The sequence below is a fragment of the Octopus sinensis genome, linkage group LG14, assembly GCF_006345805.1.
Source record: "Octopus sinensis linkage group LG14, ASM634580v1, whole genome shotgun sequence".
Classification (NCBI taxonomy): Eukaryota; Metazoa; Mollusca; class Cephalopoda; order Octopoda; family Octopodidae; genus Octopus; species Octopus sinensis.
Window position 1 is genome coordinate 11,336,737 of NC_043010.1, and position 15,000 is coordinate 11,351,736.

General features: G+C 36.9%; 1 protein-coding gene across 4 annotated transcripts in view; it reads right to left on the minus strand.

The window, feature by feature from the left end:
- Positions 1-1,762: 1,762 nt before the first annotated feature.
- Positions 1,763-15,000, minus strand: part of LOC115218983 (protocadherin gamma-A11-like) — a 134,277-nt gene continuing 121,039 nt past the window's right edge. For all 4 annotated transcript variants that reach the window (XM_036508619.1, XM_029789021.2, XM_036508618.1 and 1 more), the window contains one exon: positions 1,763-3,139. In XM_036508619.1, the coding sequence (XP_036364512.1) occupies positions 3,074-3,139 (66 nt within the window). In that variant the 3' untranslated portion in view covers positions 1,763-3,073. The remainder of the gene's footprint in view (positions 3,140-15,000) is intronic.

Sequence of the window (15,000 nt, forward strand, 5' to 3'; positions counted from 1 at the left end):
TCAATGTAATCAACTTACCCCTCCCTCAAATGTGCTGGCCTTGTGCCAAAATTTGAGGCCACTATTATTACCTCTGCCTTAGCGAAGGCAGAGGTATTGTTTTCAGTCTTGTTTGCCTGTCCATGGACAAGATATCTCAAGAACCGCAGAATGGATTCGGATCGGATGAAACTTTTAGAGATTTTTGGCCTTGTGACTGACACAAACCGATTAGATTTGGAGATCAATCCAGTACCGGACAAGGATTCGGGATTATATTTCCTGTGTTTTTACTTAATTTTTGAGAGCGGTCAGGTTCATTTGCAGCGTTCTCTTTTGTGAGAGGAGTCGAGGTTTATTTAAGGTATTCTCATTTTAAAAAATCATCTCTGGCTAATCCGTGAAAGGACGTTGGTATTGCGTTGGTGGAGGTTTGTGCTCTCTGAGTTGCTTTTGTTATTATTTTGTTAAGGTGGAAAACTGGCAGAATTGTTAGCATGTCAGACAAAATGCAAAGTAACAATTCTCCAGCTCTTTACAATTCTGAGTTCAAACTCTACCAAGTTTACTTTTCCCTTGTTGTTTTCTTGTCAGAGTTAATGAAATAAGCACCATTAAAATCCAGTGGTTGATGCAATCAAATTGTCCCCTCCCATTAAAATCGTTGACCTTGTGCCTAAATTAAAAGGAATTATTTTCCTGTTTTTTGAGCAGCAGTTAAGATTTTCTTGAAGTTCATTGTTTTGTTTAAATATTCTTCTTGTTGTTGCTTTAGTTTTTTTATCTGGAGATTCTCACAGACAATAGATTTTTAAAATCTTTTACAATGGCTTCTATTGTTATAGTGTTGTTATTGTTGTTTATGATTGTCATTGTCTATCATTGATACTGTTGTTGTTGTTGTTGGTATTTTGCTCTGAAGTTTCACCTGTGATGTAGTCATATGATCAAAGATGCTCCAGACCAGTGCTTTTCAAACTTTTTTGCTGGAGCGGAACCCCAAGGAAACATTCCACTAGCCCGAGGAACCCCTGTGCAATAATTTATTAGTCTTATGCACACATATCTGCACAGGAGTCTTAAAAATTACTGCCAATTTTAGCAGTTTTGTAACTTCTTGCGGAACCCCTGGACTGTACTGGCGGAACCCTAAGGTTCCGCGGAACCCTGGTTGAAAACCACTGCTCCAGACTGATCCATCCTAGCCAGTCTTTTTGTATATATATATCAGAGCTAATTACATCATCCAATATGATTTCTTTCTTTTCCTTTGAAGACAACTGGGGTGCCATGACTTGACGAAGATTTGGCTGCTATTTCTAGCAGTTCTAGACTGAAACCTCCCTCATAAGCTCAATTGTCATTGATATTGCTGACATTGTTGCCGCTGTTGCTGCTGTTGCTTACCCCAGGTCAGTCCTGCTAGAATAGACTCATGATCAAACCCTTCAGATTACATTATTCGATGTCATTTTTTAAATTGCTGGAGCATGATTTGAAGGATTTTAAGCTGCTATTTCTAGCAGGTCAAGTGACCTGCTAGAATATTTTTGCAATATTTACTTTGAATGCTATTCTTATTATCATTGTTGTTCTGGTTGCTGCTTCAACTGCTGTTGTCGTTGTTATTATTGTTATTCTCTTTGAATTCATTGTTTTTATTATTGTTATAGTCATTCTAACATTCTAGCCATGACCATCCCACCTTTTCAGACATAGTTTAGCTTGGACCACAATACTGAGAGTATCCTTCGGATTTCCCACTCATTTTTTCTTAAGAAGGTAGAGTGTGATTTCAAGAGAAACATTGCTGCTATTTCCAGCAGTCTGATGTGACCACATAGTGGCTCGCTCGCATTGTATAGCTGGTAGTGATGATGGCGGTGAAGGAAAAAGCAATGTTGGTACGTAGTATTTAGGACTATAACAGTAATAACAGAGGAGAATCTCATGGCAGAAATAGAAAATGCTAGTTAATAAAAGAAATTTAACGAATATGTTAACAATTAACTGAAAGTGATGCTGAACAGATTGTTGATGTTGTTGATGTTGTTGTTGTGTTGTTGTTGTTGTTGTTGTTTTTGCTGATTTGTGGGATATTTGACTGCTATTTCTAGCAGATTGAGTGACCACATAAATGGGCTTCTTACAAAGGTCAACAAACTGGACTCTGAGAAAAAGACAATAGCCAACAGAGTTAGCTTGTTGTGTTTTTTGTATCATTATTTTTGTTTTAGACACGAAAATAATAGCATGTCAGAATTTGTGTAAGATGGGTACTTGAAAGGAAAGGGGTAGTGAGAGATTTTATTTTCTTTTTTGTGAGTTTTTTTTTTTTTTATATTTTACATTAACCAGTCCAGGTATTTAAAAAAAAAAAAATAAATAAAAGATCGATAAAAAGAAAATACGCAGAGAAAAAATGTCTCTCTGCTTACAAAAATACACACTGTAAAGTTTTCCAAGGGATACCATCAGCATTAAGAATACATAGTTAAGGGCAGGCTTAATAATATAGTGTAGTAATCCCCTCTCACAAAAAGAAAAGGAAAAATTTGGGGTTCATTATATTATATTAGTTTTAGCTTGCCCTTTAGTGAAACATACCACCTTGACAACTGATTGCAAAATATTCTCTCCCAGGAGAGAGACACAAGTTCTGCAAATATCTCAGCTGTCTTTTTGTTTGTTTGTTTTTTGTTTTTGTTTTTTTTTATTTTGATATTTTCCCCCTTCTTTTTTCTTTATTTTTTTTGTTCTTTTCAATGATCAGGATTTTATCCATGGGGGACATTCGGTCAGTTGTCACATTCACTTACTGCTTTGTTGACTGCTGTGTGTTCTGGACAAAAACTGCATAGTACAGATATTGTTGTTGTTGTTGTTGTTGTTAGTGGTGACTGAGGTGGTGGTGGTGGCGTTGGTGGCATCGGTGGTAGTGGTGGTGACGACGGTGTTGGGTAATGGTGTTCATGTCAGCGGTGATGGTAAAAGTGATGATGATGGTGAAGGTGATGTTGGTGGTGGTTTTGGTGGTGGTGGTGGTGGTGGTGGTGTTGGTAGTGGCGACGGGTGTCTGTCTCCATGAATGTTGTCAGAGATGTTCAGTTCTGTCCCTTTCCTGATGTTGATAATGTTCTGGTCTTAGTTCTTTTATGTGCTACAAATTATCCGAAGCAAAGAAAAAGAAGAAAAAAAAAAAAGAAAGAAGATTTTTGAGTCTGTAAGAGAATGTCAAACGCTGGCAAAAAATAATAACAATAACAATAACAATATCAAAAAAAGAACAATAGAACAGCGTAGAAAAGAAAAGCATGACAATCGGAATGACAATGAAAACAAGCAACATTAAATACAAGACAAGCTGAAACAGGAACCATTAAAGAAAACAAGGAAAAGGAGCCATGTTAGAAATATGAAAAAACATTGGCATCTAGGGGAAGAGAGAAAAAAAAACCGTGGGATGTAAAAATGATGATGATGATGATGATGATGGTGATGATGAGGATGATGATGACGATGACGATGATGAGGATGATGATGATGACGATGACGATGATGAGGATGATGATGACGATGACGATGACAGTGATGGTGATGATGGTGATGATGATGGTGACAATGATGACAGCGACAATGATGATGACGATGACAATGATAATATGGTGGTAATGATGATGATCATGATGATGGTGGTGGTGATGATGGTGGTGATGGTGGTGATGATGATGATGATGATGTTCCACTAAAAACTAAAAAAAAACTGCAGCAACAATACAAAGAAAATAGTAAATAGTCCCAGCATTCACAAAGAGTAAGGGGGTGGTGTGGGGCGTGGTAGAGGGCAGGGTTTGCCATGCGGAAGAAAGCAAACATCATACAATACATAGTGTAAAAAGATCTTCATGGAAATCTAGAAATAAATCGTAACACTTTGAGGTATATTCTCAAATCCACAACTGCATCACATCAGACTTATACAATCACATTACAATAACTAATGTATAATTTATAAAGTGGTAGCTTCTATGTCAGTGTTCAACTATTTAGAAATAGCAGCTAAATCTATTTTGCATAAGGAAGCGAGCTGGCAGAATCGCTAACGAGCTGGGCAAAATGCTACCTGCCGTTTTGTCCGTCATCGCATTCTGAATTGAAATTCCAAAATGCTCTCCCTGCCGTTTTGTCCGTCATCACATTCTGAATTGAAATTCTCTTGAAATTCAACTTTGTCTTTCATTCTTTCAAGGTTGATAAAATAGGTACCAGCTGGTCACTGGGTCAATGTAATTGACTTACCCTTCTCCCTAAATTGCTGGCTTTGTGCTAAAATTAGAAAGCGATATCTATCTTAAGTTACAATCTACTGTTTTATACCCTTTCGATACCAACCCAGCTGAAACTGCCTCTGGGTCTGTGGTACAAATGTGTTGTTTTCGTAAGTTTTGAATTAAAATCTTCCACTAAACCTGAGTCATAATTTATGTTCCTAACACCAGCTTAATGATAACCATGTTATTTTGCTAAATTCTTCGTTATATTTAAAATTAATTGAAAGAAACACAGAGCATCTCAACAGAAATACAGTAACAAAAAAGTTAAAGAGAATGCGACATTATTAGATAATGTAGCTCTAGATATACAGCGCCTGAGTAAAGGACAGGATGGGCATGGTAGGAATGCCTTTAATGATAGAATATTCAAGTTGAAGCTGATTTGAGGATAAACTAGAGCAACTATAACAACAGCAATAATATTAACGTACAAGGTGGCCTAAAAATAGGTTTACAGTTATTCTACTTTCGATTTCACATTCATATATTATCAGTTTAGCTCCTAATTATAAAAATATATGAAACCATTATTCTATGCTAATTTAGTTAACTGTAAGATACAAATTTAAATGTAATAGAATGTTTTAAATTTATACTGCTACACTACAATACTATAAATTAAACTACAACAGTCCATTACACTGCAACATTACAACATTTCATATTACACTGTGATAACACACACTAGTATACTTGTATACAACAATATTCTACTTTACACTATGATAGTACTCTGCTCTATTATCCTTTGGCAACATTATACATTCTTACACCACAATACTCTACGGTTATATAAAAATATACGCTGCACTGAAGCAAATCACACGTGTAAAACAAAAGACAGATTTTAAAAAAATAGAAATGAATACAGGAAGATATCTCAAGGTTGTCACATCTCAACATTTCTTTATTTGATAAAAGTTCATCAAAACAACATCTAAAAGAGTAGCAGCAACTCCAGAAAGAGCAGCAGAAGTTTTAAAATTAAAGAAACAAAGAAGGATGTTGCCACGAAAACATGGCATTGGCATGTTTTCTTTGGAAAATATCATAAACTTTCACTTCTTAAAATAAAGAATGCGTAAACCTGATGTCGTGTAAGAATTCAGGAATTTGTTTTGTTTGTTGGTGTGTTTGTCTATTTTTATCAGTGAAATGTTACAGTTTTTGAAATAGTTTCAATCATGATTTTCAAGATTTTGCACGAAATAATCTCCTCTAACAGAGCAGATTAGTTAAAATATTAAATATATTACTTACACTACTACTACTACTACTACTACTACTACTGCTGCTGCTGCTGCTGCTGATGATGATGATGATGATGATGATATACTACTGCTATACTACTACTGCTGCTGCTACTGTTGCTGCTGCTGCTATTGCTACTGCTACTGCTGTCACCGCTGCCATCACTACCGCCACTGCCACCACTATTACTACTACTACTACTGCTGCTGCTGTTACCACTGCTAATAATAATAGTAATATTGGTTTCAAATTTTGGAACAAAGCCAGCAATTTTGAAAGCTGGGGTAAGACCCCCAGTGACTGACTGGTACTTATTCTAACAACCCTGAAGGGATGAAAAGTAAAGATGACTTTGCTGGAATTTGAACTCAGAACATAAAGCAAGATGAAATGCCTTTAAGCATTTTATCTAGTTTGTTAATGGTTTTGCCATCTTCCACCCTTAGATCACACAACCCGAAAGACAATGACATTGCATGGTGCCCTCCACTCCAAGGCAAATGTACACAGGCTCTACATGAAGAGGTGTAAAGATGGATGTGTGCTGAAGAGCATATGGGAGTGTATCAATGGTGAAAGAAGTGCATCAATGGCAAAGTATTTGGTAAATAGAAAACAAGACCTGCTACCGTATACTGCTAAGGCAGAAGAATTTACCAAAAAATAGACTCGAGAGTGCTAATCAATTCTGATCACAAATAGCCAATGAGGGAGAAGAAACTCTACTCTACATGGAATTACATGGTCAGCTCCATGTCTAGCAAAGCTAACAACTCTGCAAGCTCATCGCTGTAAATACCACCACTACTACTGCTGCTGCTGATGATCATAATCATCATCTTCATGATGATAGAAGAAGAAGAAGAAGAAGAAGAAGAAGAAGAAGAAGAAGAAGAAGAAGAACAACAACAAAACAACAACAACAAAAACAAAAACAAGAAAAAGAAAGAAAGAAAGAAAGGAAGGAAGGAAGAAAGAAAGAAAGTAGGAAAGAAAGCATTACTTTGGTAATTGACGTTTTGGTCATAAAAACCCTTTCATATAGGTAACATAGCAAAGATACCTTGGTAAATACCACCACTACTACTACTGATGATGATGATAGAAGAAGAAGAAGAAGAAGAAGAAGAAAGAAGAAGAAGAAGAAGAAGAAGAAGAAGAAGGAGAAGAGCAAGAACAACAACAATAATAACGACAACAAGAAAAAGAAAGAAAGAAAGAAAGAAAGAAAGCATTGCTCTGGTAATTGACGTTTGGTCATAAAAACCTTTCATATAGGTAACATAGCAAAGATACCTTGATCTAGCTGAACCAATTCCAACCCATCATCATACAATACAACTGATCATATGAATCATATTAACTATTTTTACCAATCACAGAGATTGTAGTTATCTAGATTTCTTGTATCACCTCCAAGCGAAGCAGATTGCTTGGACGATAACCAACTTTGTTTATGTAAGCCATGTTCAACATTGTAGTCAATACAAATTTAATTATTGAATTATAATAAATCATATCCTACAAAAAAGAATGGTAAAAATCAATCTAAATACAATTTAGTAAGAACGTTCAACTAGGCGCAGGAGTGGCTGTGTGGTAAGTAGCTTGCTAACCAACCACATGGTTCTGGGTTCAGTCCCACTGCGTGGCATCTTGGGCAAGTGTCTTCTGCTATAGCCCCGGGCCGACCAATGCCTTGTGAGTGGATTTGGTAGACGGAAACTGAAAGAAGCCTGTCGTATATATGTATATTATGATTATATATGTGTGTGTGTGTTTGTGTGTCTCTGTTTGTCCCCCTAGCATTGCTTGACAACCGATGCTGGTGTGTTTACGTCCCCGTCACTTAGCGGTTCGGCAAAAGTGACCGATAGAATAAGTACTGGGGTTACAAAGAATAAGTCCCGGGGTCGATTTGCTCGACTAAAGGCGGTGCTCCAGCATGGCCGCAGTCAAATGACTGAAACAAGTAAAAGAGTAAAGAGTAATGAGTAGTTGTATGTGGCCTGTCTAACTAGACAGGATGCTGTCTCACTTGTAAAATGCCAGGTTTGATACCTTTGTGAAGGGTCACCAGTCTTTTGTGTATGGTAGATAGAACATTCTGAATGCTATGAATAGAGGTGGCAACAAATATTATTCGATGATGCCATTATTGTTTGTGTGGTTGCGTGATTGAGAAGTGTGTTTTTCAGCCATGTGGTCTTCAGTTCAATCCCATAACGTGGCATTTTTGGACAAGTGTTTTCTATTATAGCTTTGGGCCAACCAAAATTTTGTGAGTTGATTTCATCGATGGAAACAAAGAGAAGTCTGCCATATGTGCATGCGTGTATATGTGTATGTGTGTGTGTGTGTATGCATGTATGTATGTGTGTATGTGTCTGTATATGTGTATATGTATGTTTCTCTGTGTGTGTGTCTATGTGTGTGTGTGTGTATGCATGTAGGTGTGTATGTTTCTGTGTGTGTGTGTGTCTATGTGTGTATGTATGTACATGTATGTGTGTGTGCATGCATGTATGTGTGTGTATGTCTGTATATGTGTATGTGTGTATGTTTCTCTGTGTGTGTATCTATGTGTGTATGTGTGTACATGTATGTGTGTGTGCATGTGTGTGTGTGTGTAGTTGTCTTGACATCACGTGATGGTTGTAGATGAGCATCACCCTCATACAAGCAATGTTGTTCACTTCCATTCTTCCATGGAAACCATATCTGGTCATGGGAAATGCTACCTTGCTTTGGAAAAAGGTAAGGATTGGTACATCCAGTCATAGAAAGTCTGCTTAACTCTTTCATTACCAACCCAGCTGAAACCACCTCTGGCTCTGTAGTACAAATGTCTTGTTTTCATAAGGTTTGAATTAAAATCTTTTACCAACACTTAGTCACAATTAATGTTCCTAACACTAGCTTAATGATAACTAAGTTATTTTACTAAATTCTTTGTTATATTTAAAATCAATTGAAAGAAAAACAAAGCATCTCAAAAATAATTACAGTAACGAAAGGGTTAAACAAATTTTGCCTGACCCATACAAGCATGGAAAAGTGGATAGAAAATGATGATGATCATGAATATGATGATGATAAATATAAATATATATATATATGCATAGCTGGGTAGTAGGAAATTTGCTTCCAAACCAGATGGTTCTGAGTTCAGTCTTATTGTGTGGCACTTTGAGCATTTTGGAATTAAAGTGTCTTCTACTAAAGCCTTGGGACAACTGAGTTCTTGTGAGTGGATTTGGTAGACGGAAATTGAAAGAAGCTCATCATGTGTGTGTGTGTGTATGTGTGTGCACGTGCGTGTGGGGGGTGTCTTTGTGTCTGTCTGTCTGTCTGTGTGTGTGTCTGTGTGTGTCTCAGTGTGTCTGTATGTGTGTGTGTGTCTGTATGTGTCTGTATGTGTGTGTGCATGTGTGTGTGTGTGTTGTGTGCGTGTGTTTTGTGTGCGCACATATGTGTATGTCTTTGTTCCCCACCACTGCTTGATAACTGGTACTGGTACTGGTGTGTTTACATCATCATAACTTAGCAGTTCAGCAAAAATGACCGATAGAATAACCACACAGATGATGATTTGCTTATAGTGATCAGATGTCTGTGCTCACACAAGCTCTCTCCCACCATTAAATTGACATTATCTGTTCAGATGCACAGGGGCATGTCGTGCCTCACGTCAGATAATAAAATGATAACAGAACACTGTGAAAATGAAGTGATTTACTCAAGAACACAGCATAAATCCTGGTCTGGGAATCGAAACCATGATCACACAATCATGAGTGCAACACCCTAACAACGAAGCCATGCATGTATGTATGTATATATATATGTATATATATATATATATAATATATATATATATATATATATATATATATATATATATATATATATATATATATATATATATATATATATGGCCGAAGCCAGTGCCGCCTCGACTGGCTTCCATGCCGGTGGCATGTAAAATGCACCAATCCGACCATGGCCGTTGCCAGCCTCACCTGGCACCTGTGCGGGTGGCACCCACTACACTTACGGAGTGGTTGATGTTAGGAAGGGCATTCAGCTGTAGAAACATTGCCAAATAAGACTGGAGCCTGGTGCAGCCTTCTGGCTTCCCAGATCCCCGGTCGAACCGTCCAACCCATGCTAGCATGGAGAACGGACGTTAAACGATGATGATAATGATGATGATGATGATATATATATTACAGATTCTTGTTTGGATATTTACCCTCTGGCTGCACCTCTCCTACATACAGATGACTGTGGACTCTACTCTTGATGAGAAATCCTTGCAATACACCACAACCTCAAAAACAAAAACTTTGAACTTTACGTAAAATTGTTATTATTGTCATTACTTTAATTTAATATTTATTTTTATACTTTCTAAACTTTCCTGTATTTCTCGTGTGTGACCCTTCTGTCTGAGCCAGTTGCCATGATAGATCGTTAGCCACTACACACATTTTTTCTCTCCTTGTTTTTTCTGTGTCCCTTTCTGTAGAAGAGCGTAGGCTCGAAACGTAAAAGACTTTTTCTATTCCTGAGCGTTATACTAATACATCTGTTTGTTTTGTACACCACCTGTCTTCCTCTTTCGTTTTTTAGTAAACTCTCCCTATATATATATATATATATATATTTAAGTAGGTGAATGAATTATCCTCTGTTTATCGTCAGCATGGAAAATTCGTTTAACCGAAACCTGGGTAGCAAATTCATGTCTTCGAAACATATGTCGAGAGTAAAGGAATTTTGTTAACATCTTCGTTCAACTCCATTCTTTCATTTATATATATATATATATATATATATATATATATATATATACACATACATACATACATACATACATGCATACATATATATATACAGACACTCACACACCCATACATACACACACACATACACACACATGTATACATTTATATATATATATATATATATATATATATATATATACATATATATATTTAATGACTTGTTTCACGGAAGATTACAGTTAATAAATGTTTCGTCTTTTCCCCTTCTGGGTATTTTTGATAACCCAGTCAGATGACTGATTATTTAAGGGAAAGCTTCTGCATATTTTATCAAACTTTTCAAACTTTACGATAAGGGTTAAGTTATGCTCGGCTTCTGGTGTTCATTGCACCAATCTGCTGCCTGCAACTCACCAATGCAGGTGAAACAACTCTTCATGCCAGAGATGTCTGGTTCCATCAGTAATCTTGAACCAAATTTATTAATATTGCTTCTAGTCTGTCATTTATTTCTTTACAGTTTGCTAGTTTCCAATTTATGATTAATGCTTCAATGAATTAGTTCTTGGGGGGGAAAAAAAATAACATCGAACAATGAAATTACATAAGCTCTAGAAATACGTATTAATATTTTTCTATCATTATTCTTTTTTTTTTATATTTTTTATTTTCTTATTTATTTTGGAAATATATTGTTTTAATGATTTATCATTATGAAAATTTGACATTAAATTGTAATTCTGATACCAATATTAAGCATGATAAAAATTCTCTTCTAATTGAAAAAAGAAAAGAAAATTATGACTTAAAAACTAAGGTTATTATTTTAAAGATAGTTTAAGAATACCTATTTCTTTATTACCCACAAGGGGCTAAACATAGAGGGGACAAACAAGGACAGACATAGGTATTAAGTCGATTACATCGACCCCAGTGCGCAACTGGTACTTAATTTATCGACCCCGAAAGAATGAAAGGCAAAGTCGACCTCGGCGGAGTTTGAACTCACAACGTAACGACAGACGAAATACGGCTACGCATTTCGCCCGGCGTGCTAACGTTTCTGCCAGCTCGCCGCCTTACTTTAAGAATACCAACAAAACACTTACAGACAAAGGGACACATTATGGAATGCAGGGACAAATTTCTAGTAAATTTCATCATGTCAGAGATTTTAGGTTTCATCTGTGGGTTTATTTAATTCATTTAATTAAATACCATATTTTTTGGTATGCCCAGTGACATTAGTATACATGTGTAGTTACGACACCTGTGCCGGCGGCACATAAAAAGCACCATCCGAACGTGGCCGATGCCAGCACTGCCTTAACTGGCTTCTGTGCTGGTGGCACATGACCTCTGTGCTTGAGGAGACCTATTGAGTCATGTATCTCAACATCGAAATAAATACCAAATGGAAATAGTAGTTGTGATACCTGTGCCGGTGGCACGTAAAAAGCACCCACTACACTCATGTAGTGGTTGGCGTTAGGAAGGGCATCCAGCTGTAGAAACACTGCCAGATCAGACTGGAGCCTAGTGCAGCCTCCTGGCTTCCCAGACCCCGGTCGAACCGTCCAACCCATGCTAGCACGGAAAACGGACGTTAAACGATGATGATGATGATGATGATGATATATATATATATATATATATTGGGTCATCCCATAAATAATGCGTTTTTTAATACTTTTACTTTTTAAAATTAAGATAAACAAAGTCCATTTTTAATCAAAAATATACTTTCCTTCATTTTCTACAATGCTCTTCCATCTATCTGATAGACTTACAAGGCCCCTCTTCTAAAATTCACTTGTTCTTAATGAGAAATACTCCTCCAGTACTGTTCTGACCCTGTCTACAGAATTCATATTTGTTTTATCCAAATGATTTTGAAGACTGTGGAATAAATGATGATCAGATGAGGCAATGTCCAGTGAATATGGTGTGTGAGGCATCGATTCCTATTCAAACTGCTCCAGCCTTTGGAATATCATCTTCCCTGTATGTGGCTGTACATTATCCTGATGGAAGAACACTTTTCGTCTTAAAACCAAAGATGGTCATTTTACTTCTGGGGTTGACTTAAGCCACTTAAGTTGCTCACTGTAGATTTCCTTTGCTATCATTTGGTTTGGGTTTAAAAGTTCAAAGTGGACTAAACCTTTCATATCCTACCAAACAGATAACAACACCTTACATGGGTGAAGACCTTCTTTAGCCTGGAGTGCCAATGTTTCTCCTTTCCTTATCCACTGTATTCAGTGTTTGACATTATTACAGACAACCTATTTCTCATCACCAGTCAATATTTGGTCCAAAAAGGGTTCATTCATGAGACGTGACAGCAAAGAAGAGCACATATTTACTCTCTGCATGCAATTAGATTCAGAAAGTTTGTTAAGTTAAGTTAAGTTAAGTTAATTTTTTGGCTCAAAAAGCAAAAAGCAAGGCCATGTAGGGGGACATGGAGTTATGTACAGGGTGGTGTTCATGCAAAGAGTTCAGGCCATTTGTGGTCAAGGGAGACTTTGAACCGAGCGGTCGTCGGCATCTTCACTATCTCGTCCGGCAGCTTATTCCACGGATCTGCAACCAGACGGAGAAAGCCCCTCTCCTTCGATTGAGATGAAATCGTCGCAGATAGAGCTTTTCAGAGTGACCCCGCAGCCAACGCTCTGGAGCAGGAGTGAAGAACAGCTCTTTCGAGAGGTTGAGGAACCCATTGACCCAATTTGCTGACTTTTCTGATGGCATGCATGTGCTGATGTATGGTTGAATAACTGAATCCAAGCTTCTCTGCTAGTTCCTCAACACATACAATGGCATTTTGTTCCACCAGGGTTTGGAGGATGTCCTTGTTGAGCTCTACAGATCTTCCAGGGTGAGGCTCGTCTTCTAGGCTGTAGTTTCTGGCTCAGAATTTCTGTAACCACTGTTGACACTGTATCATGTTTATTGTCCAATCCCCATATACAGCATTAATAGTCCTTGCAATTTCTGTCACTTTGTTGCCTTTATTGAACTCATAAAGCAAAATATGCTGGATATGCTTCTTTGTCGCTTTCATTATAGCTTTGTAAAACATAATTGTTAAAATCGAACTGCTCTCTTCAAAACTTGCACTAAGAATAAGTACAAGTTAAAATTACTACCTACTTTTATAGCAAGTTGATACAGATAGTTTATCTTCAAACATCTCCAACTTTTAGTTCATGCAGCTGAAAAAAGAAATGCATTATTTATGGGATGACCCAATATACACTCTAGATTTTGCAGAAGAAAGAATATGTTCGTTCTGAAGGTATTAAAACTAGATTCTGCTTACAGTATATTAAATACATTTCTTGATACTGTTTTATGAATACTTGGAAAAGAATTTAATTTTATTTTCTTTCTGTTCTACCGTTTATTCCCATCAAGCTTTCATTGGATACCAAACAATATTTTTGACAATTATTGAAGATCTTTATGGCTGCACTCATAAAGGATGATACCAATTGCTTTCTGTGATATAAATCTCACAATGGTTCACCTTGTAACAATTGTTGTTAATATAGGGACTAAACAAGGCTGTGTGGGGTGGGGGGAAGCTTAGTGCCCTTTCATCCATTTTTATGTTCTGAGTTCAAATCCTGCCAAAGCTAACTTTACTTTTCATCTTTTTCGGGGGTTGATGAAATAAGGAGCAGTTGATCATTGGGGCTGTTGTAATTGACTCTTCTCCCAACCCTGATATTGCTGGCCTTGTGTCAAAATTTGAAACAAATATGGGAACTAAACAAGATGGTGATCTGACTGAATTGTTAACACAATAGGCAAAATGCTTTGCAGCTTTTCATTTATCTTTATGTCCTGAATTCAAATTCTGCTGAGGTCAACTTTTAATTAATAAATTGAGTGTTGGGGGTCTGTGGTTGTCGATCTTTATATTTAGTCGTAACTCAGGTTATTTATATTAATTTATTTTTTAGTGTTTTTTATAATAGGTGCAGGAGTGGCTGTGTGGCAAGTAGCTTGTTTACCAACCATATGGTCCCCGGGTTCAGTCCCACTGTGTGGCACCTTGGGCAAGTGTCTTCTACTATAGCCTCGGGCTGAACAAGGCCTTGTGAGTGGATTTGGTAGATGGAAACTGAAAGAAGTCCATCGTACACACATATATATATATATATATATATATATATATATATGCATGTGTGTGTATATGTTTGTGTGTGTTTGTCTTCCCAACATCGCTTGACAACTCATGCTGGTGTGGTTACGTCCCCGTAACTTAGCGGTTCGGCAAAAGAGACCGATAGAATAAGTACTAGGCTTACAAAGGATAAGTCCTGGGGTCGATTTGCTCGACTAAAGGCGGTGCTCCAGCATGGCCACAGTCAAATGACTGAAACAAGTAAAAGAGTAAAAGAGTATATCTTAATTGTGGCTAATTGTGGCTGCGAAAAACCAATTTTATATTAGATTCAATAAATATTAAAAGCAAAAATAAAACAAAAAAAAATTACCTATGGCACAGAGACTAAGCATGTGAAATGAATCACATCACCTTCATTTCATTTGATATCTACTGTGATATCATATGACCAATATTTTATATAATATCCATTTATAGAAATCTACCGATATTACGTCTATTTAAA